The sequence below is a fragment of the Pogona vitticeps genome, chromosome 3, assembly GCF_051106095.1.
Source record: "Pogona vitticeps strain Pit_001003342236 chromosome 3, PviZW2.1, whole genome shotgun sequence".
NCBI classification, from domain to species: domain Eukaryota; kingdom Metazoa; phylum Chordata; class Lepidosauria; order Squamata; family Agamidae; genus Pogona; species Pogona vitticeps.
In genome coordinates this window covers 225,859,173-225,878,004 of record NC_135785.1, presented here as the reverse complement: position 1 = coordinate 225,878,004, position 18,832 = coordinate 225,859,173, and the positions used below count along the sequence as shown (strand labels likewise).

The window sequence follows — 18,832 nt, the reverse complement described above, 5'->3', positions numbered from 1 at the left end:
GTGGAATCTCAATTGTGGGGTTCTGCAGGGCTCGATTATCTCCCCGATGCTGTTTAATATCCACATGAGGCCACTGGGTGGGGTCATCAGCGGGTGTGGGGCTGTGCCATCAGTACACTGATGACACCCAGCTCTACATCTCCTTTTCTCCAACCACAGTGGATGCTATTCTGTCCCTTCAGCGCTGCCTGGAGGCTGTACTGCAATGGATGCAGGAGAATGGGCTGAGGCTGAACAGAGGTCCTGAGGGTGGGTGGCCCCTCCATCGGTGGTTTGGGAAACTCCTTTTCTTTGGGGAGAGTGACTCTCACCATGAAGAGTGAGGTTTGCAGCTTTTGGGTCCATCTGGATCCGGCGGTCACCATGGAAACGCAGGTAGCATAAGTAGTCCGCTCCTCCTATTTCCATCTGTGGCGGATTGCACAGCTGCGTTCCTATCTTGATGTTGGGGCACTCACCACTCTGGTCCATGCACTTGTAGTCTCAAGATCAGATGACTGTAACTCACTCTATATGGGGCTACCTTTAAGATTGATGCAGAAGCTTCAAATGGTGCAGAATCTGGCGGCCAGACTTCTCAATAAGATGATAAAATATCAGCATATTTCCCCCACTCTGCCTTGCATTGCCTGCTCATTCATTTCTGCATTGATTTCAAAGTGTTAATGATGACATATAAAGCCCTAAACAGTTTAGGACTTCAATATCTAGTGGAACGCCTCCTCCCACCTAGATCTACCCAAAGCACTCATTCTAGCCAGGAAGGGTGGCTGAGGGGGCCTAATGCCAAGGGAGTCCCGGAGAGAAAGAACAAGAAATCGGGCCTTCTCGGCAGTGGCCCCTCGCCTTTGGCACAGTCTGCCCCCAGAGATCTGTCTGGCTCCCTCGTTGGGTTTTTTAAAGAGTAAACTCAAGACCTGGCTCCTTAGGCAGGCTTTCCCTCCTGTCATCCCTTGAATATTTCCCCATCTTTAACTACGTATATAACTACTGTTGTTTTTTTTATTGTATTGTATTTTTTTTATTTTATCTATTATTGTTAGCCGCCCAGAGAAGACTTTGATCTAGATGGGCGGGGTAGAAATTCAATTAATTAATTAATAAAAAGAGACTGCTGTACTTAAGTAGCCTCTCCACATGAGACACCACCATCCCTAAATCCTCTGGTACCTTTTCAAGAAGGTGTCTGAGCAATAAGTGGGTATCTAGAGAACACTGTATTTCCAAAGTTTAGATATTTTTAAATGGTTTTTAAAAATGTGTTTAAGATTGTTTTTAATCTTGTTTTTAATCTTGATTAATGTTTAATTTTTAATATAGTTTTGTATAGTATTTTAAACATGTTATCATTGTATACTATTAATTGTTGTGAGCTGCCTTGGGTCTAATATGGAGAGAAATGTGGCATATGAATGAATGAATGTGGAGAGGCCACTTGGCTAGAATAGCCTTTCTCTGTTCAGATTATTCTGTTTCTATTTTACATATGACAATGGCATGAGATGCATGGGGGCGCTACTTGTTTCTTTCAAGACCGAAGAGCGCTACAGACATTCATGTTTGCTACTTCATATTCCTGCACCATTAACATACAAAGCGGTGGCTATGGAGATTTTATTTGACATTCAAAGGGATGCATGAAGGTAAAAACAACTGTAACTACTCTGCCTGAACCCTCTACACTTCAGGGGTTTTTTCTTCCCAGTCAAAAATGCTGTTAGTACTGGAAGAAAAGAGATTGGCATGTTTGCTTTTAGCTCTATTGTTTATGTACACCTTTTCTTCCTAAAACAAGATAATACACCCACAAGATTATGCACTCACATCAACAAAAAATACAGCCAAAAAAAGGGAAGAAAACACATGACTTCATATGTTATATAGCCCATGGTCTGTACATATGTGAGAGAGCAAGAAGGTCTGATACTAGCGATTTTACTGAAGAAAGCTAGATTCTCTCTCTAATGAAGAAAGGGGCCTGGCACCAGTGGCTCTCCCTAATTTCAGATCAAAAGGATTTCATGATAAAAGCATATTCTCACCAAGCATCTAATGTAGTGCTGAACCTAAATCCTAAGTCTCTCTTTTTCTAACTTCAGCTTAACTTGCTTCATCACTCCATCTATCAAGATCACATGACCTACCTTGGAGATTCTTGTTTTCCCTTTTGATGGTCTCCAGGTTGTCCAGGCTCTCTTCATATGCATTCTTCAGCTTAAACAACTCTGTGCTAAGGCTTCGGGCTTCCTTCTGGGCACCTTCAAGCTCTGCTTGGGACTCCTCATACTTCTGTTTCCACTCAGCAATGATCCTGTCAAAATTACGCTGTTTCTTGTCTAGAGCTGCTGCTGCTGAGTTGGCTTTTTCCAGATCAATCACCATGTCCTCCAGCTCATTTTGCAGCCGATGTTTTGTCTTCTCCAGGGAAGAGCATTTGGCGTTGGCTGCCTCAATGGCTTCCTCAGCCTCTTGGAGACGAGCTGCCAACTTTTTCCTAAGAGGAGAGAGACATGTATTATGATATGGAGTCAGAGAGACATTGGCAATTATTGTCAACATTGAAAGCAATGCCGCTTTCATTTAGCAACCAGTTCTGCTTTTCTGTCAAAGATGACAGTTTATAGCTTAAAAAAGAGCCTTACAATTTAAGAATGATATTGCACAAAATGAGGGAAAAGGGTGAGGGATGTTAGAAAAATAACAAATCCAGTGATCGGTTCTTTAATAATGTTATATATTGAACTTTTATAATGAAAGGCAGGAGACAGGAACTAGGAGGCTGACTACACAAACCTTTAGCCTGCTGTTTGGTTTACTGCAGGGATGAAATGGTTTTCAGACCACATCTTTGCTAGAGTGAACCAGCCTACCACGAGAACAGTCCTAGTGGCACCTTTTAGAGCCCCTGGCAGAAGCTTCTACTTTTTGGTGATTGCTCTGTTTTGACCTGTTTCCAGCACATGTGATAGCCGGAAGTGGATCAAAAGCACACTTTTCTCTAACTTGCCATTATTGTGAAGTGGCTTAATAAGATATTTAATAAGATACTGGTAAATTAATCATTTTCTTAGTTCTCTGGAGGGGGCTGAGGAAGCAAAAAAGCAAAGAGATTTTTTTAAAGGTATATTAGGATAGTGAATATTCACTGCACCACTTTAAAAAAAGAGGAAAAGATGATGAAAAATAGAAAGCTTTCTCCCAGAAGCTTTTCTTTGCCTCCGTGTAGCCAAACTGCTGCCCTAAAACACATTTTTTAAAAGATATATTTTTTATTTCCTCAGCTCCTCTACAGAGCCAAATAAGCCACTTCATGGTATTGACAAAGGCTCTGTTCGCTTGTGGTCCCTCATGTTATTTGGATGTCAAGAATGCACCAGATGGTATACCCATCATCCTAGGGACACTATTTTGCATGGCCCAGCCCCCTCCTTTCACACTGTGTAGAAAAGCCCTAGGTGGTCGAAACTGAGATGAAGAGAAATTGGACAGCTCCTAAGTTACCAAACATAGGGCACTGTGCTCCTGTTCCTTATTTTGATTCTTCTGGTAGGGTGGGACAGAGTGAAGGGTGGAAAAGGAGTGGGAGGGTTTTAAGAGGGAGGACACAATCTGGACTACAGATGTGAAGAAAACTCAGTAACTTCCTTGTTCTCATCAGTTTAGCTTTCTCAACATGACAAGATGCCTTGATGAGGAATTTTCAGGCCTTATAAGATTCAGCCTTCCAATTTGAGAATGAGACAAGGGCTTTTATTGTCTTGATGTTTCTAAAATATGTGCAGAATATCTCTATGCAAAATTAGTTTCCTTTCTTGGTGAAGCCAGCCCTATACACATATAGCTAGCACAAAAAGACCAGGCGGCTGATTTTGAAAAAATGCAAACCATTTGTCAGATGCTTCTAATTTTTAAAAGTAACAAGGCAACAAATATCACATTTCTGTGGAATTTTAATTGTTGGTGTTATTTGCACAAAATCATGCTCTCAAGTGAAAAAAAACCCTCTTGCTAAGGATGACAGGACATTTTGTGGAAAAAGAAATAAATATTTTTTGTCTTTTGTTTTCCTCTTGTGAAAGAATTAGCTAAGCAAGAGTTTACAATCAAGCCCTCCAAAAATTCCAGATCTGAATGATAACAATGCATTCTGGAATCATTCTTATCTGGTTACATAATGTGCTATCATGTCATCTCTGACTTATGCTGACCTTAACAAGGTTTTCAAAGGATGCAAGAGTGGGGATTTAATCCAGGTCTCCTAAACCCGAGTCTGTTACTATATCTATTGTATCACACTGACTACCAGTTTCTCAACGGTATCTGTAAGGGTGGGGAAAGGATATCTTACTTGGCATCTTCTAGTTCTTCAGTTCTTTGGATTGCATCCGTTTCATATTTAGTTCTCCACTGTGCCACTTCAGCGTTCCCCTTGGAGAGGGCCCTCTGCAGCTCGGCCTTCGACTCTTGTTCCTCCTCATACTGTTCACGCAACAGGTCACAGTCATGGCGGGCAGCTTGGAGGGCATGAGCCAAAGCATTCTTGGACTGGAGGATAGAAAAAAAGGGCAGTGTTGAGCACATACCATTAAGCACAAGGTAGCCACAGGCTATGGCAAGAATGAGCAAGGAAGCAATGGTGCTTGACTTCCCATTTCCAAGCACCATTACCATTTCCGCTGTTCTAATCTGCTATATCACATGAGCTCTCTGAATCCTTCATGGCAATCATGCCCCTTTCCAGCCTCTGAATAAGATTGTGAATGCCACTTCTGCTGGCTGAGGAATTTTGGGAGTTATAGTCCCAAAATATATTTCTAATCTCTGGTCAAAATTGTTTTATAATCCTAGTAGACTTTTTAGTGCTATTGTAATCTCTTATCAATTCTATAATCCTTTATATTCTGTATTTTAGTGATACTTACAGACTAAGTCAAGCCTCCCATCTTGTCAGTTCACTTGCTTTCTAATACAGTTCTATGCCAGCTTAAGGACACGATCTTATGACAGAGTACCCTGTTTCCCTGAAAATAAGACCTAAACTGAAAATAAGCCCTAGTATGATTTTTTAGGATGCTCGTAATATAAGCCCTACTCCCAAAATAAGCCCCAGTTAAGTGAAACCCTGGCTTCCACCATTGTGCAGCCACCAGAAGATGGCATGTCTGTATGTGAATAAGTATAGACTGTTGTGCATGAAAAAAATAAAATAAAACATCTCCTGAAAATAAGCCCTAATGTGTTTTTGGAGCAAAAATTAATATAAGACCCTGTCTTATTTTTGAGGAAACACGGTAGTCCTTTCAAGCTGACCCCGAATCATGCTAGTTGTAATCAAAGTGTTTATTTACCTTGGTCTCTTCTTCAAGCTGCCTTTTAAGTTCCTCTATTTGTTGAGTGAAGGACAACTTTCCTCGGGAAAATTGGTTTATGAGTACTTCTTTCTCTTCCAACTGTCTGGCATATTCACCTGCCAAAGTTACCAAAACAGAGAAAGAAAAAATGATCATAAGGTTCCTCTAACAGGGAAAGAAGAGAGGGAGTTCTGTATGTTTGAGACAAATGAATTCCAAGTAAATGAAACAATTTTCAGAGAGGTAGTCATATGAATTTGTTTCAAATGCCACAAAACCAAAAAGAAAACAGAAGCAAAAGTATTGCTGACCTTTAAGTTGAACAAATTTACATCAGTGTGAGTTTTCATGGAATACAATTGACTTCTTCAAACACTGGAAGCACAAGAGCTAGGCCACTCATTTGTACATAGTGTTCATGGTTTGGAGATGGGAGTGTGGGAACATGGCCAAGTGGAATAACAGCATATTAAGATGTGATGCTGGCCTTCCAAGGTCACAAGAGCCTTATTCACACAGAATGTGAACACTCAAACATTAATTATCACTGCTAGATCCCTGCACTGGGGCCAACATCCTTCTGTCTGGTATATGTAATTCTTCCACAGTGCAGTCCTATTAAAAACCCACAATCAGTGTCTAGTATGCAAGGAGATAATAGTACATTTCCACAGCCAACTGCTTTTGAGTTTATAGAACCATTTTGTCAATATTAAAGAAATACAGTCATTTTGAATCAAATGTGCTGAAATGAACCTGCCTGGGCATTACATTCTATGACATCCTAGGCATTACATTCTATGACATCCTTGTCCATGTTCTGATGGCATCAGGATTAAATTGCGCAATAAGGAGACACACTTCCTTTTCACTCTGTCAGCGTGACTGTGGAACATTCCTCTCACTGAGATTGGCCTGTGGTATATGTTTATTTGTCTATACATCAGTAGATGCTTCTACCCCCTATTATTCTCTGCATATAGTATATTCCATTGCTAGGGCATCATTGTTTCTTGTGTATCCAAAGCAGCATTATCTGCATACAACAGGGAGGTTTCAACAGGCTTAGGGGAAGTTCAAGATTTCCACAACTTTTTAAAAAGAAAGGTAAAAGAGACACCTTAAAGTGTGTGTGTGTGTGGGGGGGGGAATCCAGTGCAGACTCAATGTACTCAGTAGCCACAGAATGCTGGTTCTACCAAAAGACTGGGTGATGGTGGTGGAGAAGCCATGTGGTCCATGTACACAATATGAAGGCAAGGGTGGGTAATACTTAGATTACTAAAAACCATAAGCATTAGCTAGCTTTCAACACTGTACAACTCTTTGTCAAGCTGAACTTGCATATTTTTTCTGTATCTTGCAGTGCTCTGTGGTGCCCTGCCTGATGATGATCCATGTGGGGTTGAAAACTAGCTTATGTTTATGATTTTTTTGACAGTGTAATAAAATTATCACAGAATCACAGACTGTACAGTTGGAAAGGATTCCAAGGATTATCAGATCCAGTCTCCCTCTGACATGAGAAATTTGGCAAATTCTGAGAGCAGTACTAAAAAAAGAGTAACTTTTCTAGGTTCTCTGAGAAACAAGCAAGCAAACAGAAAACTGGAGGTGCGATAAGAATCCTGAACAGCATTTAATTCCAGGTTCTACCTGCACTAACTCAGTTTTCTGTACAGTACTGGAATAAGAGCTACCCAACGCTTAACTCTAGATCGCATGGTTTTAGTGAGCCTTCCTTTTTGGGTGGTAGCCATGAATTCATCAAATGGTATAGAATTGTACAGATGGAAAGGTGGTAAGATTTATCAAGTTCAAACCCTTACTGAAGCAGGACATCAACAGCTAAATGCACCCCAGATAAGTGGACATCTCACTAAAAAGGGTTCCAGCTAAGGAGAGTCCACCATCACTTGAGGCAGTCCATTCCACTGTCAAGCAGCTCTTCCCTGCCAAGAGGTTGTTTCTAACATTAATTGAAATCTCCTTTTTTAATAATTTGAATCCATTACTTTAAAGATATGGAAAGAAAGCTTGCTCCATCTTCCACATGACAGATGTGGAAGCTGAAGATGACTATCGTATCTCTGTGTTTTTGCCTCCAGGCCCAACATAACCAGACCTCACAGGCCTTGGTTTCTCGATCTTTTATCACTCCGCTGGACATATTCTAGCTTGTCAATATCCAGAATTCCAGGTGAGGTCTGACAGAGCAGAACAGAAGGGTGCTATTACTTTCCTTAATCTGGACACTATACTTCTGCTGATGTTGCCTAGAAACATGCTTAGCGTTTATTGCTACTGCACCACACTATTGACTCATGTTTAGCTTGTGGTCTACTAAGACCCCTGGGTCTTGTTCAAATTACTACTGTGAAGGCAAGTAATTTTTCCTGCCTAAATGCAAAACTTCACATTTTATCCCCTTGAAATACATTTTGTTTGGTTTTGCCCAGCTCTCCAACCTGTTAAGGTCATTCTGAATTCTGATTTTATCTTATGATATATTAACTACCACTCCAGGTTTGGTGTCATCTGAGGATCCCCCTCCTAGTAAATAATATTCACACCTAATAAAAATGGGTACTACTTTACTTTTTCACAATTTTGAAATATTATTTCCTTTATTATAACTTCACTTGAAAATGTGGTAAGCCAGCCCTGTGGTTTTCAGTGGCCTCCTTGATCATTCTGCTGCATGGCGCCATGGATCTCTGCCTCTGAGTCTAGGCATTATCAGGCAAAATCCAAAAAAACAAACAAAACAGTCAACAACATGTGGCACCTTAAAGACTAACTCTTATATTTTAATGTGAGCTTTCATGCACAAGTCCACTTTGTCAGCCATATGGAAAAAATGAAATGCTGGATGAAATACCAATACGCAAGTAAAACATACTAAATATTAATTGGTTCTTTAGCCTATTTTACTTGTGTATTGGTATGTCTGAGGAAGTGGACTTGTCCATGAAAGCTCACATTAAAATAAAATAGTCTTTAAGGTGCTACATGTTTTTGTCTTGTCTTGTTTTCCTTCTTTGGATTTTGCCTGATATGCTTGCACAGACTAACATTGCCACCTCTTCTGAAACTAGCCCTTATCAGTGGCTGATGGACTAGGAGGGTTGACAAAGCCTTCTTTTTTACACACACACACACACACACAGAGAGAGAGAGAGAGAGAGAGAGAGAGAGAGAGCAGGTTTAATTTTTTTTAATTAATTTAAAAAACAAGGCTAAGAACTTTCCAACAACAACAACAAGAAGAGAACAATAATAGCAGCAGTGGTTGCAGCAATAGCAATAGCAGTAGCTATACTAACAGCAATAGTAATAGCAATTGATAGCTGCTTTATTGCCAGGTGGGCTGCTCAGCAATCATATAAAATAATATCATGTCATGGGAAAAATGGTCCCCAGTCTGGAATAGATGATGGAAGGCATTTGCCGCAAGCAGAATTATTCCTAGGTGAGCAATGAAATGGCATGTACGTGTGCAGCAAAGAATAGTACATTGAGCATCAGGAATATGCTACCTGTACTCTAGTGCAAGTCAGCAGCTATAAGCACAGCCATAATGATAGGACCACAGGACATTGCCTTGGATGGAGTCAGCCCTGCCACTTGGAACATTGACCTTTTTTGGACTCCAACCCAGAGTTTTCCAGTCCGTTCTGGCCACAGGGATTCTGGGATTTGTAGTTCATCTCTCTCTCTCTCTCTCTCTCTCTCACACACACACACACACACACACACACAAACCCTCTCACTAGTCTAGATCAGTGTTGTCTACACTGCCTAATTACTTCTCCCCAGGGTTTCAGATAACTGTACCTGGAGAATCCAAATACTGAACTTTGAACCTTCTACAGTGGTGTTTCGCATTACGATGTTAATTCGTTCCAGCAAAATTGCTGTAGAATGAAAATATTGTAAAGCGATTTTTTAAAGCCCATAGAAACACATTAAAACCCGATTAATGCGTTCCTATGGGCTTGAAACTCACCGTCCAGCGAAGATCCTCCATAGTGCGGCCATTTTCACTGCCCATGCAGCAAGGAATCCATTCCAGAAAACAGCGGGCGGCCATATTTTTTACCCGGCAGCCATTTTGAAACCGCCAATCAGCTGTGAGAAAATCTTCGTTTTGCGATAATTGGTTAGCGAAGCAGGTAACTGATCATTGCAAAGCGAAAAAAACCCATAGGAAACATCATTTTGCTATAACTTTTGCGATCGCAAAAACTTCTTCGTGATGCGATTTCATCATTAAACGAAGCGCTCGTCTTGCGAGGCACCACTGTATTTGCAAACCATGTGCTCGATTTGCTATTGAGCTAGTGCCCTCCACAAGAGGTCAAAGGTCACTCTGATATGTGTTGCAGTTGTGATCTTGGTTCTTTCCTCCTTCCCAATTGACAGCACAGACAGATATACAGAGATGGCCAGAAATTCAGGGCAGAAGCTAGGGGCTGTGGAAGGATTCAGATGTTACACACAGAGACAAAGGGAAGGAGGAGATGTGAAGGAAATGGGTATTTCTCCTGGAAATGCTGAACAGGCATACAAACATAATGTGTCTTAGATAATAACATTACACAGAGAGAGAGAGAGAGAGAGAGAGAGTTTCTAGCAGCATTTGTCCAACTTACCATTCTCAGTTTGCAGCTTCCCCTTTTGGGCAGTGAGATCATTCACCAAGCGAGTCATCTCATCCACTTTTGTTTTTGCCTCATTGAGATGGTCTTCAAGAGTGCGACAGAGCTTCTCTGCATTTGCCTGGTAGAGTTGAAACCAAGCTAATCAAACATCATTCCAGTCAAAGTGATCCCCTGTTTTGTCTTTTGCCAAGTTCAACTTCCGGTGTAAATGAGTCAGCATTAACAACACACTTGCTCAAAAAATAAAAACAAAAAAAGCACAAGGAAAAAATTTGGTAGGAGCTGAGATAAGATCCAGTGAACAATAAGGTTACTGTCCTGGGTAAATTGCAGAGATTGGCTTATAAGCGGAGAGTCAATATTTGGAAGGCGCAACTAGATAAAAGCAGAAAATGTCCTGCCAGAGGGGGTGCCATGGTATGCTCTTTAAAACAAAATTTATTCTATCATATATATACCAGAAATATGCAATTTATTGTAAGAAATCATAAAAGCTTACTCCTTTTAAAAAGCATTTCATTGCACCTTACACTCTTACAGCAGTACTGAATTTTTACATGCTTTTGCACATTTGGAAGTGTATCTGATTAAGTGTTCCTTGTCAGAATAACACCAGCCACTAAGCTTTCCTATAACTCTTATTCTGACAGCAACCATAAACACATTATTTTCCATAGTCATTTACTAGCGTCACTCCAAAGGGAAAGAAGAGAGCTGCTACATGATAGTGGGTGGCAAATGGAAGGGAATCAGTCATTTAATTAATAATAGCTTTGAATTACTGAACTGAATTGATGTGACGAGAAAACCTCATACCGATTTAAACAAAATTACACATCTGAGAACCATAAACACATGCCTACTAAGCTAACTTGTTTTAGCAGGGGGCGGGATTAAATATCCCCAAAGGGAACATCTTACCATTCTTTTCTGTATCATGTTTTAAAAGTAAGTATGATGGAAGCATCACAAAGATGAGAATGTGAAAAACATTCCACCTTTCTCCTCCAAAAAATGACAAAAGATACCAGCTTTAGCCTTATGAATAAGAACAGATTGAATGTCAGACCAGTTCATGGATCACTCATGAACATTTACCTGCTGATAATAATTAGTTACTGAATAAATAATTAGTTGTGGAATCTGTAGTGAAGCTGAATAATAAGTAATAATAATATTCTGTCTGGTCGACCCTTTTCAGGGTAGAGAATACACAGAAGTGGTATACCATACCCATCTTCTGGGGAGGATCCTGCGACTGTGCAGCTTGCCCAAGTACACATGGGCTGGCTCCTCTGAGATACACCGTAGGGAACTGAACGCACAACCCACACCTAAACCACGGATTCAGCCAGAAGACGCAACATAACCAAGAACCCTCACCAAAGCAGAATTTTTTAAATGCCTCTAGTAGCAGAGCAGACTCTGTACAAAACGATAACAGATATTGAGACACAAGACGTACATTTTTAGATAAATTTATACCCTCAAGGCATCTTGAGTATCAAAAACAGTATTACACTATTTTTGAAGATAGATGAAAGGAAGGAGGTTTTGGTGGGAAACCAGGGACAATAGAAAATATGGAAATCAACATTCAGGACAGCAGAATTTGGAAGGCTGTCAGAATGCATTTTGAAGAGAGGCCATCCACCAGATGGCAAAAATAAATTTCTGGCAGCCTTTTGGTAAATAAATAATTTGTATTCTAGTGCTTTCTTTTTCTTTTGTTAAATGGATGTGTTTTAAATAGTTTTCAGTTCCTTAGTGTTTTAACATTATTATCCAATTAATCTTTTTGTTAGGCTCCTATCTGTAGTTGTTCTTTATCTGCATCTCTTTTAATTTTGTAAATCACTTTCAGAACCAATCTGAGGTGAAAGGCAGGATATAAACTGAAACTGATCAGCCAATATAACTGTATAGTGTTCTTCTTGGATTTCTCTTGGCAGATATCAATTTTTTATAGAAGTTACTGCACAGTGGTTTAAATCTTGGGGGCAGCCAAGTCAGATGAGGCCGACACAGACAACCTAGGTCTCAGAACATGATGATCCCCACCCCATCTGGCACTATAGTAAACCTCAAAGGCATTTTACCTTTCCCTTGACCAGCTGCTCCATGTTGGAGTTCATGTCATCCACTTCCAGCTTCAGCTCACTCTTCTCTTTCTCCAGTTTCTGTTTGACCCTCTGCAAGTTGTCCACTTGTTCCCCCAGCTCTGCCATGCCGTCTGCGTGTTTCTTCCTTAGCGTAGCAGCAGTCGACTCATAATGCAGAGTGGCCTCTTCAAGGTCCCGTCGCAGTTTCAGAAACTCAGCCTCTCGTTTCTTGTTCATCTCTAGCTGGGCTGCAGTGGCGCCCCCGGCTTCTTCTAGCCGCTCGCTCAGCTCTTCTAGCTCTCGAGCCAGATCTGATCTTTGCTTTTCCACTTTTGCCCGGGCAGCTCTTTCTGCTTCCAGCTCCTCTTCCAGCTCCTCAATGCGGGCCTGCGACACAGAAAAGAACACAGAATGTAATGTTGTGGTCCTCAAAGCCAACGTGTAACCACTTAGATGTTGGAGACCATGGGCTATAACCAAAGCTTGGAAATGTTTGGTTTCCAAACCCAAAAAGGTTTGGAAATCCCAACCTTTTTGGGATACAACTCTTAGGATCCATCGTCCAGATTTTACACTGACTGCAGCATTCTGGGATGTGTAGTCCAGAAAAGTAACTTTCCAAGTTCTGAATGCATTTAATATTAGAGGAGAAGAAAAAGCACAAGAGGTGGCAGTGTTTTTCTAGTGATTGAATAAAGACGAGAAGAACAGCTAGTATGAGCAATACAGTTATAATGGGTTGTGGCATGGCTTGAAAAATAGTTTCTGCAAGGGCTTCCATGAGTGCAGTCAAAATACTGGATATGACTTGTGCACAAGGAGCTTCTGAGCAGTAGAATCTTTGCTCTGGCAGAATTACTCCCTTGGGATATGCAGTACATTAACCTCCCTGGTAACTGAAGGCCTTTCTGTTGGTCCTACCATCCTCATTGGCACGACAGATAAAACCTGTTCACTAGTTGCTCTCAGGCAGTAAAATTCCTTTCCAAGGGAGGCCAGTCCTTTCTACCAGGAAATACTTTTCTGTTTAGTCAGGTTTTTGGCAACTGGCTAGCTACTGAGGCAAGGCCTTTTAATTGCAGATACTAAACATTTTAACCTTTTTCTAATGTGCTTTTACTTTTTTTTCAAATGGTGATTTATTCAGTTGCTTTAATGTGATGTTGGCTGAAATCCAGTAGCAGCAGCTTTTTGTAAATTCAAAATCTCAGATTCCCTCTCAGAAGGTCCTGAGGCTGTTTCGGGATCCTTTTCATTGTGGGGAAGCTGTTGGAGTCTTCAAGACAGAGGGAATGCTTTAATTTCCAAACACCACCAATGACACCAAGATAATCTTTTTGCTGGCAATTTTCAGAAATTAAAGAACCACAGCCCCCTATGTCTTTCCCCATAATGAAAGTTTCCAAAAGCAGCTTTGCGACCTTTGGTGGCGGAAGCTGAAAATTTTTAATCGCTAAAAAACTGCTATGGCTGATGATATCATCAGCCCTATGCAGCATAACTTTTGGCAACAGGACTTCAGCCAACATGCTTCACCGATTTTAACATATATTGTCATTTACTGTTAGCTGTATTTGTCTTTCAATTACTTTGTAAATCACCTTGGTCTCTCTACCTAGCAAGGTTTATTGGAAGAAAGGCAGAATGTAAATAGAACAAGTAACAACTGCATTCCGGCTCCTTCCTCCATATACACAATTCAGAACATTAGACCATTACGAGAGCTAGAAATTACATGGCTGTGTAATGAGCCACAGTTACTTGTTTGACAATTGGGTAATGTTCTGCAGCATATTCCAAAGACATCAGGTTCCAGTTCTCTTCACTTTTAACAGGAATAGGTTCCACTAAACTTAGTGGAATTTATTCTAAGTTACCATGCACAAGATTACTCCAAGTCTTAGGGTACTAAAAAAGAAAGTCATTTTTGTAGACAAGGCATGTCAGAAGTGGAATGTTCTGTTACTGAAACGGTCCTCTGTCACCTCAAGAATAATTTGAACAGGGAGAAAGGGCAACAGAAAGCTTCTGTGGATCATGTCCATGCTTCACCTCTGGACTAGAACTGTCAAGACTGTTAGGCACACATTCTGCCTATGGGCTTGTAAGCAAGTTCCAGAATTATTCAGTGACACCCCCTCACATTCTCCAAAGGGAAACACAGAACAACTTGTGCAGCTGCAAAACCCAGGAGGTCATAAAGACTCCATGGATCAGCAGCCAACATGACTGTTTTTATTCCACAAAGAATTCTCACTTCTGAGAAAACTTCAGTGTACTGTGTTATACATCACTACAATTCACATCATCTTCCTTTGAGGTATGGCATGTACTTTTATCAGCTCACAAGCCCTGAGGTGCATGTTACCAAGGGCATTGCATTCAAAGACAGATGCTTTTCTTTTCACAAAGGACATTGTTTCCATGAAGGATACCCAAAGCTATCTTTTATTCCCCTGCTTTCTGGCTTGTATTCCTACCACTTAAACCTCTTTCCTTCACAATGATCTCTCATTATTATTTTTTATCCCCAATGCCAACTGCCATCCACCCATTGTTAGCATTTATTTTGTTTTGAGACTAGGATTTCATATCTGCCTTTGTAGGACCAACAGCTTTTTTCTCAAAAACTGGCAAAATAATCCAAGACAGATGTTTAGCAAACATCAATCTGGAATAGGAAGTGACGAGACAATGCAGTCATGCCCATTGTGCTTGTTCATTTACCAGAAAGGCTGAACAGAACTGACACTGATGCATGACACACATTGTTCACACAGTCTTCTTTGTGTGATGGATACCTCTCAAAATAACAGGATCTTTAATCATGCAGACAACTCTACACTTTCAGACTCTGCTCAGATTGCAGACCTTTGGATAACTACATGGGCAGTTTTGTGGTGGGAAATCTCATCCTTTGGGACATTCACCAACCACAGGGATAGTTCATGAACTAAGCAAAGGGATGCCATATATCCAGAACAAAGAGACACCCCCTTTCTCTAGTCAGAAGCCACCTATGTTTGATCATGAGTATCAGGCTGAAGAAATGGCTACAAGAGAGCAAATATTATTCCAAGAGTTTCACCACCTCTTTGAAGACGATAAAAACAATCATACATTTGCACATCATTTGTTGTTATGTGTTGTCAAGTCACTTCCAAACTCATGGTGGCCCTAATAGAGTGTTCTGAGGTATGTGAGATGTTCAAGGAGTGGTTATCATTGCAGCTCCTATGCTTTCCCATCAATGGAGCAGGGATTTGAAGTCAACTCTCCTGAGTCCGGTTTTGACACTCTATCCATGAAACTCCACTGGCATTCATGCCATACCATGCAAGCGTTAAACTGGGGGGAAGCATCCTGCTTTTCTGATTAAGCAGGCTGGTCCTTATAACACTGTCATGCAGTACAAACATTAAAGCTTGGGTAGATATCCTGTCTGTGTGGTAAATGTGCTGGCTTTTACTTTCCGGAGTTTCCCAGTCTTTGAGAATTATGAGTAAGTTTATTTCTTCACAGTTGTCAAGAACTTATTTGTTCATTTTTATCACAAATAACCTACAAGGCAAGTTCATGACTTACCGAAAGCTACCCAATGGGTTTTATGGCTCATTGGATCTAAATTCCTAGTTCAGAGCCTTGGTAATGTTTACATTTTTAGCTCTAAAATCCATAAGCTCCTCTCAGCCTTCTAAATAGCCTAACAAACCCAAATTTTAAAAGCCGGATCATCCATAGTTTAAAACCTCTTCTTTCTTCGTGCAACACATTTCTTAGTGCAAAGCATATTTTAAGTTGTGGACCTTGCTGTCATGTGGTAATAGTAACTGGTTTGGGCAGCTTTTAAAAAGGGGCTAGATGAATTCATGGAGATCTGGCCTCTCAATGGCTGTTGGCCATAATACCTAAATATCAACTTGAGATTCAGAGGTTCAATGCTACTACATACAAATTGCTGGAAGGCAAACAACAAGGAAGAGCTAGTTGTGTTGGGCCACAGCTCTCATGGTCTCATAACCGGCATAGTTAGATGACACCTTTGGGAAACAGGATGCTGAACTAGATGACTTCCTAGGTCAGAACTGTGAAAAGTAAGTTTTCAGGCACAAAATCCCTGGAATCCACCAGCCAGCAGATTTTCCAAAATAATAAAAAAACACTTGTCAAAAAAAAAAGTGATTCCTCCCACCCCAACCTCTGTCCTGGTTCCATCCACCAAGGCTCTTCTCGTGGTCTTAAAATGAACACATGACACTTGGAGACCAGCCTGTTCAGTGAGTAAGGGTGCTTTCAGGTGGACTCCTCAGAGTGGAGTACCAATAAAAATGTACTATGTTCCTATTCCATCCAGGTCTTCATTGGGAGATTTTTCTTCTGATAGGGAAAAACACGAAAGACATGGTAGGAAAACAGAGGAAGGTTTACACAGGCAAAATAGCATCTGGATTCTACACAAAATTCATATTTCAGACAGGATGTTTGCCTTGTATAGAAGCATCCCACAAACAGTATAAGACTCAGCATATCCAGGAAAGGGGAAAATTAAGTATGAGCCATTATTTACCTGAAGCTCTTTTATCTTCTTCTGGAGCTGCATCACAATGGCCTGCTCATCCTCAATCTTTGAGTTCATCTGATTGATTTCAAACTCTTTCCTGCTCATGCAAGAGATGATTAATTGAGAGCGGGTACAAGGGACTCATTTATTAACATCATTTGATTGCTTTCTAAGCACAAATGCCATCTCAGGAGAAACAGTTACTATTGCTGATACTTATCAATCCCTTTAAGAAGCAGCTTAAAAAGAATGACGTCCAGCTTGCAGACTATGCAACACAGAGATTCTGCAACTTTGTTGTGCATTTTTGGGTGACCTAATATAGGTAGAATGATTCACAGGATATATGACAGGATGCTAAAAATTTCTTAGAGCAAGAGGGTGCCCCATGAAGATGTTCTATGGCAAATTTTAAAAGACCAAAAATCATAAAACATATAAAATGCAGAAAGCTAACAAACTTTGGTTATGTAACAAAAAAGTACAACTTGTTATAGCTGATTATACTATGGGGAAAATATGCAGGTGATACCACTCTGATGGCAGAAAGTGAGGAGGAATTAAAGAACCTCATAATGAGAGTGAAAGAGGAGAGCACAAAAATGGTCTGAAGTTAAACATCAAAAAAAACTAAGATCATGGCCACTAGTCCCATCACCTCCTGGCAAATAGAAGGAGAAGATATTGAGGCAGAGACACAATTTATTTTCTTGGGCTCCATGATCACTGCAGATGGAGACAGCAGCCACGAAATTAAAAGACACCTGCTTCTTGGGAGTAAAGCAGCATCTTAAAAAGCAGAGACATCACCTTGCCAACAAAGGTCCACATAGTCAAAACTATGGTTTTTCCAGTAGCGATGTGTGGAAGTGAGAGCTGGACCATAAAGAGAGTTCCCTGGACTGCAAGGAGAAACCTATCCATTCTGAAGTAATCAACCCTGGGTGCTCACTGGAAAGACAGATCCTGAAGCTGAGGCTCCAATACTTCGACCATCTTGTTACCTTTCAAAGGTAACATAGAGTTCCTGGCCCCCTCACAATCTCTTTAGAAGAGAAGACTCCCTGGACAAGACCCTGATGTTGGGAAAATGTGAAGGCAAGAAGAGAAGGGGACAACATAGGACGAGATGATTGATAATCATCATCATCATCATCATCATCATAATAACAACAACTACTACTACTACTACTACAACAACAAAACAACAACAATTATAACAATTATAACAATTATAACAATTATAATAAGGTGGTGGCAGTGGTACCAACCCGCTGGCAAGCTACACTGAAGATCTGATATATAGTGGATTTATATATTAGAATATGCACTTGTTTCTTATGGCTTTTTACACTGATTGTAAAGTACAGTATGAAAAAATAGTGAATGTTTTATAGTATAAATCAAATTCTGCCTTTATGTGATAGAGGAAGGCAACTGTTATCTTCTAAATCAAACTGCAGCTCTCCTAATCTCACACCATTGCCTATGCTGGCTAGAACCACATCTGGAGGCCTGCTGTTTCCCAGCTCTGCTACAAGACCAAAGCCACCTTACTTTTTCAATTTCTCCTCCAGTTGCAGTTTATCGTTCTCCAAATCCATGACACTTTCCTGTGTCAACTTCAAGTCCCCTTCCAGCTTGCGTTTGGCCCTTTCCAAATCCATCCTTACTTTCTTCTCTTGCTCAAGGGAGCCCTCAAGCTACAAAAAGGAAAAGGATAAAATTAGTCCCTCAACAATTGAAGTACTCTATGAATCCCAGAAATCAACAGTACCTTAAAGTTTTCTAAGTCAAAGTGAAGCATAGGAGCTCAGAGTCCCATGTCTGCTTGCATCAAATGGAACAGGCTGACAATCATTCTAGGAAAACTGGGTGGGGGACCCCACCATCTGCTTCCTAGATATATAACTCTGTGCACTAACTGGAGCACAAATGAATTTCTTCCACCTACCCACTTTCATTGAGAAGTTCAACAACAGATGTACTTTCATTAAGAGTTCTGTGAAATTTATGAAGTAATAAAAGCAACCCAATTGTCCAAACAACAAAACACAACACCCATTCTAAATGATCCTTCCACATTCTGTTATTGTCCAGCTATTTTGGACCATAACTCTCAGCATCCTTCATTTGTGTGGCCAATAAGCATGA

General features: G+C 40.6%; 1 protein-coding gene across 3 annotated transcripts in view; it reads right to left on the bottom strand.

Moving 5' to 3' along the window:
* Positions 1-18,832, bottom strand: part of MYH15 (myosin heavy chain 15) — a 305,993-nt gene that overhangs the window by 213,674 nt on the left and 73,487 nt on the right. For all 3 annotated transcript variants that reach the window (XM_078389856.1, XM_078389854.1, XM_078389855.1), the window contains 7 exons: positions 18,236-18,381; positions 16,685-16,775; positions 12,115-12,504; positions 10,007-10,133; positions 5,349-5,467; positions 4,349-4,545; positions 2,145-2,494 (listed from right to left, as the gene is read on the bottom strand). In XM_078389856.1, coding sequence (XP_078245982.1) covers positions 2,145-2,494; positions 4,349-4,545; positions 5,349-5,467; positions 10,007-10,133; positions 12,115-12,504; positions 16,685-16,775; positions 18,236-18,381 — 1,420 coding nt within the window. The remainder of the gene's footprint in view (positions 1-2,144; positions 2,495-4,348; positions 4,546-5,348; positions 5,468-10,006; positions 10,134-12,114; positions 12,505-16,684; positions 16,776-18,235; positions 18,382-18,832) is intronic.